Source organism: Hyperoodon ampullatus (assembly GCF_949752795.1).
Source record: "Hyperoodon ampullatus genome assembly, chromosome: 4".
In the NCBI taxonomy this organism is placed as follows: domain Eukaryota; kingdom Metazoa; phylum Chordata; class Mammalia; order Artiodactyla; family Ziphiidae; genus Hyperoodon; species Hyperoodon ampullatus.
Window position 1 is genome coordinate 129,707,230 of NC_136917.1, and position 15,569 is coordinate 129,722,798.

The 15,569-nt window shown below is 39.6% G+C and overlaps 1 protein-coding gene across 7 annotated transcripts in view; it reads left to right on the forward strand.

The window, feature by feature from the left end:
• PDE4D (phosphodiesterase 4D) overlaps window positions 1–15,569 on the forward strand; it is a gene marked incomplete at both ends in the record, with an annotated part of 1,136,097 nt that overhangs the window by 947,804 nt on the left and 172,724 nt on the right. For all 7 annotated transcript variants that reach the window (XM_079703996.1, XM_079703994.1, XM_079703995.1 and 4 more), the window contains one exon: window positions 131–180. In XM_079703996.1, coding sequence (XP_079560122.1) covers window positions 131–180 — 50 coding nt within the window. The remainder of the gene's footprint in view (window positions 1–130; window positions 181–15,569) is intronic.

Below are 15,569 nucleotides of genomic sequence, written 5' to 3' on the forward strand. Positions count from 1 at the left end.
ATCTTCATTTGCATGTCCTAACTTAAAAATAATCCTTAAATTTAAATGGCATATCTGAAATGACTCAGAGAGTCCTCAGACCAACAAAGTATCATATATTTACAGCTCTGTATTTTTCTCTCTTTGTCAGAAGATCACCCATGTGCAACCAACCATCCATCAACAAAGCCACCCTAACAGGTAAGAAGGACCTGAGAGATTATTCTTCTCACATCTAGGAAAAAAGCATATTTTCCAAGATTCAACCTTATTAGCACCAATTTTTTCTGCAATTCTAAAATCTTTAAGAAATTAATCCTTTCTTCTCTATATTATCATTTCTCTCACTGATCTCACAAGCTGTCCATTTAACCTATTGGAAAAATTTAACTGATGTGCCATTTTTTTAAAACAAGTTAAATTTTTGCTCTTACTCGGTTGAGTGTTGCTCTGGGCATTTGTATGTTGAGAGATAGCATTACCTTCAAAATGCTGACCATGTTTCCGAGCTTGTGTTATCAGCATGATGTTAATATATGGTAGCTTGGTTTAATGAAAGTCAAAGCATAAATAAAAGGTACCTTCTTGGTTAATGAATTTCCCAGTTGTGTGTAGGAAGGAACACCATTCCAGTACTCCTGATTTGGACCCAGAGAGTTGAGATTAAATTCAGTCTGGGAGAGGAGAGAAGAAGTACTTTTACAATACAGAAAAGTTCAATGAGATCAAAAGAACAGATGTTTGGGGAAGAGAAGTGGATGGAAGGATGAGGGGCGTAGAGGTCAGAAGAATAAAATTACTCTGATTCCTATTAGTCTATTTTAGACATGGGGCTTGACCTCAGCTGAGCCAAAAACAGAACAGATGATCTCATTTTGCTAAACCTGAAACCAAATTGAACTCATTTGATCATTTCTTGAAACCCCAATTGATTCATTAAAATAATTGCCTGGAGAAGAAAACTCATGTTTTCTAAAATTATTACCAGAAGACAATTAACATATTCTCCAAACTAGACCAATACTTCACTTGATTCAAGTGTCCTCCTGGGACTCCAGCTCATAGTATGCAGAGGAGCTCATTATTACATTATTAGTGACTCTACTTTGCTTGAAAGTTAACTTCATCATGTCCAGTCAGGACCTTTCAACTGGGCTCCTTTGTGGTCACCACATCAAAGTGATTCTGGGACAGTAGTTAATGTAGGTCTTTCCTGAATGCCTTTCAAATGGGACTTGTGTTCCACTGACTGTTACATTATTGGTTATCTTTTCCATGTGTATCTTTCAAGATCTTATTGATGATGATTTTCAACTGGCATTTCCTAGTCTTATGTCTGGTTTACCCATTTTCTTCTTGGCATTGGTCAAGAGATGAACAATAATTGAAATTCCTACAGATTAAAGTAAGTTCTTTGAGTAACAGATTTCTTCTTCAGAAACCCCAATTTAATATGAAAGAGCCCAAATCTACCTGGGGCCTCTAATGAGAGAGACCACATGGAACCTGGTCCCCAGCCCTGTTCCCAGCACTAGACCTGACCCATATAAAGAGGGAGACCGTCACCCCCTTTATCTTTGCAATAAGTAAGACTCCTCTGACATCACAGTTTGTGCAGAACTCAGTGCTCTTTTGGTCCCTGAAAGCTTGTAGCTTGAGGTCACATATGAGCCAGCCCCACAGAGCATCCTACCAGAAGAGCAGCTGCAGGTACCAGTGGAGGCTGCTGTGTCCACCAACAGGTGGTGGGTGCTCCGTGGTCAGGGCAGCTGTCCGGCCACCCTGGCCAACATCTGGCACTGATTAAAGACGGAGTAGCTGCACTCAGAGGGCACAGACTTGGCCTTGAACACATATGAGAGGCCCCGTCGAAGCTTCCAGAAATTTCACGTAGTGCTGAGGCCCGGAAGCAATACCAGAGGGGACTGTGAGACACAGAAATCTGGGCTAATATGGCCTCATTTGTACCCAGATGATCTTGACCTGAGGCCTGGGGACCGTGGGGCTCTAGAAATATCTTACTTAGGAAGAGAAACTAATTAACTGTCATTAAGGGCTTTGTGCGGCTGTGTTCATCCCAAAGCACAACAGGAAATTAAACGACTTGTGAATGGAAGCCTTTTTCCTTGCCCAAGAATAGCAAACCAAGGTGAAAAAGTCAGATGAGGGGGTGAGGGAATGAGGGCAACAGCAAGGGACATTCCTCTCTCTGAGCTCATTCTGAAACAGTATGCCCTGAAAACCATAAATCATGAAAACAGTAGTGGTTGAGACTTCGATGGAAGACTTCAGACATACAGAAAAGGTGGTGCTTGTGAATTCCTGCCCTCAGCAGCTGACTGCTCAGGACTTAACTCCAAGTTTGCTCCCTGGCAAGTGAGTGCAGTGGAGAAGAGTGTTAAAAAGAGTCAGTGGGGCCCGCTTGAAGAGGAACTTGGCCTTCTTAGAAATTGTTCTTAGGTTCTAGAGGAACAGTGTAGCATGCAGGTAAGTTTATGTTTGGTCCAAAAGGCCGCTGTGGTGGACAGCACCAGGCGCCTCTAGAGGGCAGCTCCATAGAACAGCACTGACAGGGCGCTCCTGGAATTGGGGGGCAGGGGGCGGGAAGCTGCTCTCCATGTCCAGAATCCAAGCCATGTTCTACCATGATAGCTGTGTGGCTCTGGGCAGGTTACATAGCCTATCCCTGCCTGTTTTCCCATTTGCAAAACAGCGATCATACTTCATACAGTTATTGCTAAATAAATGAGTTCATTTGTACAATGCTCTTAGCATAGAGTAAGCACTCAGTGCATCATTTTATTCTGCTTTGTTGTTGTTTTTATTGGTTTTTGTTTTTAGGATTCATGCTGTATGTAACTAGGGGCGATAGAAAGGACAGGCCAGAGAGATGAGAAAAGGAAAGGAAAGAGCGAAAGACCAACTGGGAAGGTCATAGGAGTAAAAGTTACGGATCCCCCCCACAAAAATGGTCAAAATGCACACACTTCCTTTGTGCCTGTTATAAGTGGGGCCTCTAATTGCTCCCAGCACTGTATCCCGACCTCTCATCACAGCCACAGGCACTGGTGCCTTTGTGGTGTGGATGATAAACTGTTGTTCAGGATTATTTTCAAAGTTGAAGAACTTATTTTTGAGTCACAGAACTTTGAAGACAGAAAATTAACTCCCTGTAAGTCAACTCCTTGAGTTTTATAAAAGAAGAGTTGAGAACTTTAACTCTCTCTCTCTGTCAGACTACACCTTCTAAAACTGGCTCCCATAGAACCTAGACTACTCTTTTCCCCCTTAGAAGTTATTCCCTTTGACATGTGTTAAAGCCAGGAAAGTTTGATTTTATATCATTAGGGTTAAAGCATGTTAGTTAGTTGCCAGATTTTATATCTATACATAATAGGTAAATACCTAGCTCTACAACGATTTAACAATTTTTTAAAAAATAAAGTTTCCAATTGTGCATTTAGAAAAGAGCCTTCCCGCTAAATGGCTCTTTGTCCTTTAGTGTGATATAACAAAAAGACTGGTGTGTGGCGTTTGGGGCCTGAGTGCAAACCCTGTCTCTCTCATACGCTTTATTCCCTCGTTTGAAGAACGGAGATAGGAGTTCCTCTCAGTGCTGTTGCAGGAATTCAAGGAGGTATGTTAGATGAGGAACAGGAGCCTGTCATGAGTAACTCACCAAGTGTTTCTTCCTACAACCCTCCTCCATGCCTGACATTTTGTTGTTGTTCCTAAAGCTATTTTAAAAACGGGTAGCGTAGGGGAGGAGGACCTTGATGATGTGGCAGCCTTACTCGTGCACTTCATTTATGATTTTGTTTGCAGACAGTAATGATGGGGCATTTTTAGGAATCCCTATACTTAGTGCAAGGCTCACGTGCATAGGTCCTTAGCGGATGGTGAAGAGCAGAACTAAAGAGTGTGTTGAAACATGAGAGGGCAGCAAAGAGAGCTGCCCAAGCCATACCTGCGTTGTGACACTGAGCCCTGGTCTTGGTGTAGAGCCATGTCTTTTGGGGCACAATTGGTTCTCTTGAGCATTTCATTTTCAAATGCTATTCACTCAAGGAAAGAGTTCTGTGGCCATCTCATGAGACCTTGTCACGTCTCCACGATATCACTTTACAATGTTTGTTATTTCCATATTTTCTGTCCCTTTATTTAATCGTATTTAAACTGAGGATTTTCATGTGAGAATGTAACTGAGAGAAAATTTATTTAAACTTCTCTATGTTAAAGATGAGAAAACTGAGACCTAATGAGAGAAAATGCTACTTAGAGGCAGAGCCAGGAATAAATGCAGGACTCATTTTTGCCAAGTCTAGGATCCTTCTTATACATAACCCTATAAAATTATCCATCAAATTAGGGTAGCCTTCAGACCCACCATGGAAGTATATGTTTTGGAGAAAGTAAAAGAAATCTTATAGGATATTGATTTCTGGGTAATAGTTATAACATTGGATTTTCTTTGTATATGGCCCCCAAAATTTGAAAATATCCTGTCCCAATTTCTCACTGGACAGGTCTTTGTATTTAGAGCTATTTTTTTTAATATCCAGAGCCTATATCTTAGAGGCCCTCAGATAAGTAAAGATTGACAGACTAAGGAGAAAATACAACTTCTATCCATGCAACAAAACTAGTACAATTGCCTACTCTTTACCTGTAGAGGGAGTGCAGGGACAAGCGTAAAATAACGCAAAAGTAGTTTTAGTCCAAAAAAAATTTTGGTATATCTCCACTCATATTTTTTGCCCTGAATATTCCTAACTCCTTAAAAAAAATAAAATAAAAGAGTGCATTTTCAATAGAATTTAATCCGTTGGTAAGCAGAGGATTTAAAAAGTAAACTATCCAAATATACTAGTTAGTCAGAATACAAGAAGACACTTACTCTTGTTTGTTTATTGTTCTTCTAAAGCACAAAGCAGTTTATAAAATCCATTGAAGAAAAAAAAAAGCAAAGATTTTTGACTGGAACAGTTATTTTGTTATTACCAGGACTAATCATTTAACACTTCGTGCCACTAAAGAAAGGAAACTAAACAACTACTTTATGTGACAATAGCAATGCTAGTGACTTGTGTAGGTTTGCCTTTTAAATCTGCGCGTGCACGCACGTGCGCACGCGTGTGTGTGAGTGTGTGTGTAATAAAAACAACTAGTGTACATAACGTGAAAAGAAATATATATATATATATATATATATATATATATATATATATATATATATATAAAACATATAGTAGTTGGAAGCACGAGCTGCTAAAGAAGGCAAAAGAGACCTCAGTGAGAGCAATACGTAAGGGCTGAGGGGACATCGAACTAAAAATGAATGTTAGGGCAGCGAGTGTGGGAGGAGGACGAGGACCCAGCCGTTGCCCTGGAAGTCTCACCCTCCGCCTCAGCCACTAGCAGGCACTAGCTTCATCATGCAGCTCTTTTTCTCCTTTCTTTTAACAAGAGCAAAGATTGTGGCAACGCTTTAATGATTGCAGAGAATGAGTGCGCAGTAAGCTCTTTTAGGAATGTGATTGAAGAATGCTGAGTACACATTATACTTTAATAGCTTTAATAAAAAAATAAAAATTGTGTATATGAGTGTTAGACATTGGCTTTTGCGGGGAATTTTTTGCTTGTTTTACTTTTATATTTAATACATCTGATGCATGTGGAGTATTCTAAATTTTTTGAGCCAGAGGAGTTTACTTTTACAAAAATCCCCATATTAAAAAGACCTCTCCGGGAAAAACATTGAACTAAAAGATTTGCTTAAGTGCATGGAGTATGACTACTTGTTACTTAAATTTATGATCTTTTAGAGGGGTCAAAGCCTGTTTTCTTCCTTATAGGCTAACTTGTTTTGCCTTCTTATACTTTCACTAAATAAGTAGAGTTATCTCTATTAATTTGTAAAAAGACCAGGTCTGCCAATCACTTTTTGACCAGGAATTGATTAAAGTTATATTTGGTTTTCTAAACAGTAAGAAAACAAGTGAATGTCACAATCATGGGAAAATATAATTTATTTGTAACTGTACTGCCTGAATATCTGCTTTGGGTATTTTGTTATAACTTTAATTGAAACAATTAAACAAACTGCATATTCATTGAGTCAGAACAACAAAAAGGTTATGAGTGAAACCATATAGATTGAAAACCCAACTTTCCTCTTACTAGCTATGTAATCTTGGTCAATTTACTTATATTCTCTAAGCTTTCATTTTCTAATCAGTAAATTCTAAGTCAGTGATTAGCATAGTGCTTGGTACCCAGAATGTACTCAACAAATGTTAACTATCATTATTGCTTCAATTTTATTATTATTATTACTATTACCATTATTATACATTTGGTCAACAAATATTTTCTGTGTACCTTATATGTGGCATGCAATAAGGTAGGTGTTGGAAATAAAAAGATGAGTAAAAGGTGACTACTGGCTTCAAGGAAGTCACATGGGGACACCAAAGGGAACCATGAATAATTAACAAGCTAAGTGCCACGACTGAAGCAAATTCAAATACATATATGTATTTGAAGGAGAGGGCAAGTGATTCTACCTAGGGGAAGCTCCCTGCTGAACTTAGAAGAAGGTGGAGTTCTCCATATGGTTAGAAGGAGAACACCTCATGCCAAGGGACCAACAACAGTGAGTGCTGGTTCAGCTCAGGGGACTGGGGATAGTAAAGGACAAAAAGAGTTGAAAGTGTATGGGAGCAACAGAACATGATCTCCAAGAGTAGATTAAGGCAGTAGCATGAAAAGCATTAGAAGTCAGTGTAAATAACAGTGGACTATATTTTACGGGCAATGGAAAATCATCAGTCATTTCTAAGCAGAGGAACAAGTACATATGTTAGAATGACAATGTTGGAAGCTGCATAGAAAACAGATTGAAAAGAAGAGAGACTAGCGGCAGCCTCATACTCATCCAAAGGCCGTTACAGGCCAAGTACCCCCTGAAGATCATGTGGATCTGAACTGGGGTGGTGGTGTTGGGGGTGGAGATGAGGAAATGGATTCACAAGTCTTTTCAGAGAGTTGAGAAAGCTTGGTGAGTGATTAGATTGAGAAGTGAGGGTAAAGAAGAGAAAAATGAAGTCATACACACAGGTGTTCATCACAGCATTGTGCATTTGTACAAGAGACTGAAAACAACCCAAGTGCTAAATAATATGTGAGTTCTATTTAAGTATCAAAAATTCCATAATAAAAAATTTAAATAACTTATTCATGAAAAAAATTTTATAATGTAGAAAAATGCACCTAATTTAAAGAATATATGTTAAAGTTCTAAGTAAGCAATAGGCACACATTTCATGTATTTTAATTATGTATATTGTATTTAATTTACGACATTTTTGGATGTTGACTGGTAACTAGCAAAGGACCATTTTACATAGACTCTGGTGACAAACTTGTAAGTATCTCTCAGATCAGTTTTCTGTTTGCCTCTCCTCACTAGAAAAGGTACTAATGAGACACTGCCAAATGATCTTTCAATATTATTGTGCCCCAGTGAGCATTCACTGTATTTTCAGATAATAATATGCCTTAGATAGGGCAGCACTCATGGTGGTTATTGAGCTTATGACAAGACAGTTCTATTATCCTCCAGTCGATCAGAAAAGCTACCATGAAAATAGAGGCATTAAAGTCACCAAAGTCCCCTTTAGCCTGTATCCCTTCCTCACCACCTCGAGTTAGAAAAATGCAACATTTCCCAAACCTGCCTGATCTAAGGAACCCCCAAGGGATCCTTGAAAATAAACGTGAAAAAACAGATTCCAAGACACTGCAGAACAATATCTTTGGGATAGGGCTCAGCATCTATATTCTTAACAAATGCTCCAAATTAACGAATCAGACAAATTTGGGAGAAGAATCGGATACTGAATGAAGTAGGCAAGAGTGCTGCTCTGGACAGTGTTGACATTGCATTGCTGGAAAGTTGTTGGAAAATCATTGTCTTTCTGGAAAATGTATATAGTGACACCCACACCCCCCATCCACCAAACAACACAGCCTAGGATAAACAAGATAATATGTGTGAGGTGCTTTGCGATTAGCAAAGGAAATACAAGGTGACATTATTATCTGTGCCATCCTTGTCATCATCCCTGTTATCTCTCCAAATGTATACAAATTTTAATTAGGCCAGCTTGCCCCTCTCCTAGAAGAAAATGAAGTATCATGTCCATGTTTGCGTATGAGGGTGGGAGTGAGTTTGGGAAATATGTTTAGTAACTGTATTCTTTTTGTCTTCTCACACACTGTACCAAGTCTCCTTTAAAAATAAGAAAGAAAGAAAGAAAGAGAGAGAAAGAAACAACAAAAGCTGCATTCTTAAGTCACTCCCTTTATCCACAAAGGGCTTCCCACCCATGTATGCCTTAAAAAGTATTCCCCTGGGCACACTCAAATACAGGACTGTGGTAGGGCAAAACAATGAAAATTCCTTTGGGTCTAATTTCCCAAATTTTCCTAGTTGAGTGTTACACTGAGTTATTTAACTCTATGAATAAATGAGGATTTCACTCAGCATTCTTTCTTTCACTATCTCAGAAAATGCTTTTTTAAAAATTGGATCTATTATTAATACTAATATTAATAAAAATTAACATTTTCTGACATTTGATATCTATTAAAGACTCTACATGCATAATCTCTTTTAAATCTTATGATAATTCAATATATAGCTTCAAATGACAAAGTGTAGTTAAGTATGACTCAAAGGCAGAAACTAGAGGCTTCCCTCCCTTAAAATGTATTGATCCATGTGCAGAAACACACACAACCTGCTGTCATCTTCTCCCCAAAGTTATTCTTTCCTTTCTTTCTTCTCTTTTTCTTTCTTTCTTTCTTTCTTTCTTTCTTTCTTTCTTTCTTTCTTTCTTTCTTTCTTTCTTTCCTTTAAAGAAGAGACAGCAGAAAATGAACCTACGTTGTCTATTACGGAACATGTATGAATGGAGGGTAGGATGGAGGATGGATTAGATCTGTGGATACAGAGCAACCCTTTGGGAAACCCTAAGGAATGAGTTTTATAAGCTAAGGAAAGGATTTTTGCTTGTGGGGTAGAATTCCTCAAGCCTTCAATTCTCACAGTTCTCTTCCTGACTCCACTGAAGTGCCTGTGTGACAGCGCCCAGGGCAGGAGCATCAACAAGGAAAGGACCCCACAGTGTGTGTGAGCAGTGAGGATGTCAGAAGGTTCGGCATAGGGCAGTGCTTGAGCCTCTGCACTCACCTTGCTTCTAGGACCGGTCACTGTTAATCCCTGAGATAACAGTTTCTACCATGGGGTGATATTCATCTTCTTTTTGTGTGTAGACTCACCGTAGGCTCTTCATCTCCATTATCATTTGCTTGGGTACCAGTTCTAGCCATGACATTCCCCATCTCTCTGTGCCACAAACGCACTTCCTCTAGATATTTCTGATGTCTACATATCCAGTGCTTTTTAGTGTGCTATCTTCTCTTTTGTGGTTCTTTTTCGGCCCTGTTGGCACGCTGAAAGCATTTCTAATTCACTGGACTGTTTTCTTCTACCTGCCTAGCAAAACAAATGGATGTTCACGTCTTTTTTTTTTTTTTCCGGGTATGTTTCTGGGATTTGCATATTGCACACTGAATTGTCCACGTGGAGAACTTCATTAATGGGTTTGCTCCTTCACTCATTCAGTCACTTGGATGTAAAAGACTGTGCTTGCAGACCTACTTGAGAATGGACTTGAGGATATGGGGAGGGGGAAGGGTAAGCTGTGACAAAGCGAGAGAGTGGCATGGACATATATACACTACCAAATGTAAAATAGATAGCTAGTGGGAAGCAGCTGCATGGCACAGGGAGATCAGCTCCGTGCTTTGTGACCACCTGGAGGGGTGGGATGGGGAGGGTGGGAGGGAGGGAGACGCAGGAGGGAGGGGATGTGGGAACAGATGTATATGTATAACTGATTAACTTTGTTATAAAGCACAAACTAATAAAAAAGAAAATAAAAAAATTAAAGAAACCTCTAATAATGAAAATAAATAAATAAAAATAAATAAATAAAAGACTGTGCTTGGGCTCTCAGGACCCAATGAGGTATAAGATACCTCCACTGAGCTTTACGACCATTGTCCTAGAGGTCTGTGGAATTTAGAAAGATAAAATGTGTTCTGTTGAATGACAGAGAGCATTAAGTAAATAGAAAACAGAGGGTTTGTAAATGAGTGGATAAATGAGTTGATAAAATAAGGAAAGTAGGAAGAAAGGGAGGAAGGAGGAAATTGATCAGGCTGAGATCGTTTTCTGAGAGAGCCAGGAGGCTGTCTACGGTGTGATTTAGCTTAGAGACTGGAAAAAGTCTGGGAAACCACTTGAGGAACTTAGGGGAAACTTAGCAACACAAGAATGTAGAGGAGTAAGAGTAGTAAAAGAAAGGTTTTCTGAATCACCAAGGAGGAAAATAGCAAACGATGGGTCGGGGAACTGAGACCTCAGTTGAGGAAGATGTGACGGACGGTCTCTAAGATGCTTCTTCTGTCACTGTGCTCTTTTAAATTGTTTATGTAGAAAGAGATCTAGGTTTTCTCTTCCAGCAGGTTTTAATTTTGTAAAAAATTTCAAAATGTTGTATGTTTTGTTTGCTTGTTTGATGTACAAGTCAGAATGTACATAGAGGAATAAGTGCAGGGCTCAGAGGTCGGGAGGTCTGGGTTTCATTGCTGGCTCTCCTGCTCACCCACTTTGTGACCTTAGAAAAGTTACTCAAACGCCATGAGTCTTTTCTGTTAAAAGTGTTGAATAATAATAATAACAACAATAATAATTGTGATAATACTTTCCTGATTTTGAGGAACATACAGGACAATCCATGTAAATATTTTGTCACAGTGTCTGGTTGTGTCATTCATGCTGATCCTTAAAGTCGTCATCTTTGTACACCGTACACTTTTTTCTCCCTGCTGCCATTGATAAAAGCATTGGGGGAATGGCTTTAGAGACAGTTTACAGGCCATACAAGAAAAAGCCATCTTATTGGTTTACTGTCATGCTTCACTTTTGACCAAAAATATTATTTCCAATATGATTAACAACCTTAGTCACCAAATAAGATATCAGATTAGCCTGGATGAGGCTAATTCTAAAAATGTAGCCACTCCAAGGGATGAGACAATTTTGAGGCATTTGAGAGAAGTATAATGTGGACTCTGAAAGCAGTTCCAAGACAGAGTGTCACATCGTTAGAGTGATGGCAATATATGGAATAAGCACACGCACATGCGCGCACACACACACACACACACACACACACATATGTTTTCCCAGTTGATACTTTGAAAGAGATAACTTCCTCTGAATTCTATGGGGTGGAAATGGTCTCATCTCTAGGACTCCTTTTCACTTTTCAGCCACACCTCATAGAGTCTGTGTTTCTCCAGATCCTCACAGCCAGGTTCCATTCACTGGAAACTGCTGAAGGTGCCATAGATAAAGGAGAGGGCTGGTGTGTCCCAGCCCACTGGCCAGGGAGGGCTTCACCCCTCATCCTTTCCATAGAACGGGCAGCAGAGGACATGAGCCTGGCACTTGTCACACTATTATTTCTCACTGCCTCTATTCAGTTATTATCGGGCACCTATAGAGCTTCAGCATCCTGTTCTTTGAGGATTCCATACAATTCTCTCCTAGGCTGTCTTATAACCCCGCCTTCGATAACGGTGTATCAGCAGTGATCCTCTGGTTGCAAGATAAAACCCAACTCTGCTCAGTTAAGCAAAATGGGATTTAGTGGAAGAATCTTGGGAGAATTTCCGATTCCCTAAGAATTAGTGGGGAGGCTAGAGGATCAGAGTTGAAGAAATCAGTACATCTTCAGAGTAGTAGAAAGCCAAAAGGTAAGGGAAAACTCTCATGGCAGGATCAATCAAGTGAGATCCCTGCAACTGCTTTTAGTTTCTTTGTTACTCTGTTTAAGAGTCAAATTCCAGTGAAGGGGTCCAGTGGGTCTAGTTTGGGTCTTGGGTCTGGGCTAAAGGAGAACAGGGCATCAGGCTATTTCACCAGACCACGTAATAGGATGTAGGGGTGAGAGCCTAAGTGATGGGGCCAGATTACGTGGATTCGTGTTCTACTTCTGCCACTTTCAGATGTTTCTCCTCAAACGATTCATTTAACTTCCCAAAGCCTCAAATTCCTCATTTTTGAAGTGGGCAGAATAATAGTAATTATCTCTTAGGGAGTTCGTGAAAATTATTTGAGATGACATTAAAGAAAAACTAAGCACAATGCATGGGCACATAGTGAGTACTTGATCCTTGTGGACTGTTTTCTAGTTAGGATTATCTAATGGAAATGCCAAGTAATTTCCTGAAAGAAATTAGGGTGCTGTTAGAAAGGGGAAATAAATAAGTGCTGGTAGGCCAAAAATAATTATTGATTATAGGGGAATAAGAGGGTTGGCCTCAATCCACTATTTATTTTACTAATATATTTCTCAGTAACCTGCTCTTTATTATATTAAGGTTCTTAGGGATGCAGGATGGTACCTGTTCGTTAATGTATCCCTGGGAACTCAGTTCCTCTGAAGGCACAAAAATCATGTGACTTCCTGATCATTTGATCCACACCCATTTATTGATGCCTCCCTTATGCTTAGATCTAGACAGGATGCCATGGTCTGTGGCTTCTGGTTTGCTCACAAGTGTAGGAATCAAAGTAAGGAGTAATTTGCCTTCCTCTGATCTTTGTTTAATAGTCATCTAAATGGACTGTTGTCTAATAAGTCACCACCTAATTAGGTTTACTTTAAGGGATACAGGATTATAGAGAGAGAAGGATTATTTTTTAAGCCTCTCCACTTCCTGAGAACAACATTGAAGTAGGCCCCAGTGTATGAAGGAGCTGGCATTCTAAATTCATCCGAAGGTTCATTGTTTGAACTTTAGAAAAGAGTATCCGCACACTGGCACTCATCAAAGGCCCCTTAGAACCAGCCTATGTATCTCCATTCCAGGAAAGTGCAGGTTTTCCAAGGAGAGAGAATCTGAAGGAGAATTTGAGGTCCCCGAGAAAAGGCGTTTAGATCCATCAGTGGGATGAGACGGGCTGAAATCTCTGAAGGCCAATGGAAGGTCACTGTGGAACACTGCACAGCCTACCCACTTGGAAATTCAGAGTCATTGTGAAGAGGAGAGCCCAAGCCCAGGCTTTGGGAAGCTAGATAGACAGAGTGTCATGCGCCAGGACAGAATCAGGCCACACCTCACTGCCCCATGGCTGCTGCCTCCAAAGCCATGGAGGTGCTGACCTCTGACTACATGCTGCCACCTGCCCGCCACGCCCCTCTGCCTCACACTCTGACTGAGCTTCTGAAACCACCCAGCCTGCAGCAGGCCCTGGCCTCTGTCTCTAGCATCTCAGCCCTGACCACCGTCTCCATTACCCCTCACCCAGGACCAGTCATGCCTTCCTCACTATACCTTTTCCAGCATCCAGCCTTCCCCAGACCTGACCAACTCTGGCCTCTCCTCCAACCTCACCACACCATGTCACCCAACACCAGAAAGGCATGACAGAATTGAAACCGGAAATGGAGCCACCCTGAGTGTTAGTTTCTTACAAAGGTATATATCTTTTTCCAGGGGTGTAGCTAGTAGGCATTGTAAGAGGGTGGGCTTTGGATTCCTTGAATCAATACAGAGAATTCTAGCTATGCCACTTCTTAGCCATTTGACTTTGGGCAAGTTATTCTGTAAGCCTCAACTTTCTAATCTATAAAATGTAGGTAATAACAAACCTACCTCAGAGGGTTACAATAAGGATTAAATGAGATGTATAAGCACCAAGCCTAGTATCTGGCACATAAGAGAAACTAAAAATGAAATGCTAATCCTTGAATAAACTTTTCTTTTTTCTTGAGTGTACTGTGACACTTCCATCAGTGAGTTTCAGAGGCAAATGAATCCTCTTTAGATCTGGAAGCTTGACACAAGGAAGAATGAAGTAAAGAAAACAACTGAATTTCTCTTAAAAGCATTTTCCCTTACTAACTTTTCTTCTGTTGTCTGTGTTCATAAGAAACCAGCTATGCCTGCAAAAATGTCTGCCTGTTTCCTTTTCTATGTGTTTAAATTCCTAATTGTGCACACAATCTTAGTCACTGTATTTTCACGTGCAAGCAATTAAGACTCATTTAACAGCCTTCCCCCTGGAAGGTTTTGTTCTCCATCTGCCACAAATCAGATTCCTTAAGAACATGTTTGATTTTGAAACAATGTGAAAGTACTGTTCATTTTGTTCAAATTTCATTTATGTACCATTTTTTAAAGTGATGTAAATGGACAGCCACAAAAAGCTCAGCAGCTGGTCAAAACAAGACTTCAAAGAAACGATTGAAATGGGGCAAAAAAAAAATTTTTTTTAACTAATATGCTAGGACAAAGCCAAATAAAAACCATAGTATGATAAACAGTCCTCAGACATATTTCACTCATAACAAATATTTACTTTACAACAGATTTCAAATACAGGAAAATGGGAATGCACCCCAGTTCCCATTCTGAATCTTGGAAGTCTTGAGCTCACAGCAATGAATGTGAGGAAAAAGGGTAGAAGAAGCCAGGAAAGGGGAAAACAGGAAAACATTAGGTTTCTCAGGCTTTTTGGAGAAACATGGTACAAAGATACACATTCCAATAATATTAACCAGAAGAATCAAACAGATTTATATGACTCTTTGTTGCTGTACACCTGAAACTAACACAACATTGTAAATCAACTATACTTCAATTTTTAAAAAAATCAATTAGATAACTAATTTCTCCTTCACCACAGGTGAAGTCCATTTTTGTTAATTTGTTCAATAGGTTTCCTTACTTTAGAACATCAAATAGAAGCTAACACTTGGTCAAATTAAAGGCCAAAAAAAATTGTTAGGTTCTGAACACAAATAAGTGTCTGTGAATTGGTAACAAAAATTCAGCAAACATTTAAAAAGGATTAGATTTTCTAGAAGAGTCTCAAAATTAGATATCTCCATTTGAAGGCAGCTTGCAAAAAATATTAGTTTTCGCTACTTACATTTCCTGTTGTTTCGGGACTTGAAACAAAAAACCAGCAGAGTTAATGCAGTAAATCCCTATTTATATATTAGTTGGATATTTTGTCCACCATCTTCCTGAGGCTTTATGAGCTGAATTGTTTTGATATCATTCAAGGAAACGTTCTATAAATGTTCAAAGTATTGCTGTTATTTTGGGCAGTCACACCTGCACGTTTAAAATGCCTTTTGTGCAGAATGTAGCCCAATTTGCTTTCAAATCAGACCTTCAAAGAAGGGTAGATTTATACCTGTGACAGATCCCCTGAGGTGCTTCACTACAAGGAAAAGTTAAAGCTAAGAGAGCTACTCCCACCCACCATCTTTGTGTCTTTGTGCTTAGGCATCAAATGACATCTCTAAAAAGAAGAGCAGAGAAAACATGAGTACCTCTCTGCTGGAGATCCAAAGCAAGATACAGGTCTTCTGGAAGAAAGGGCACCTAAGGATTTGCAAGTAGTTGGTAAATAAATAGAAGGAGAAGGTGAAAATGGA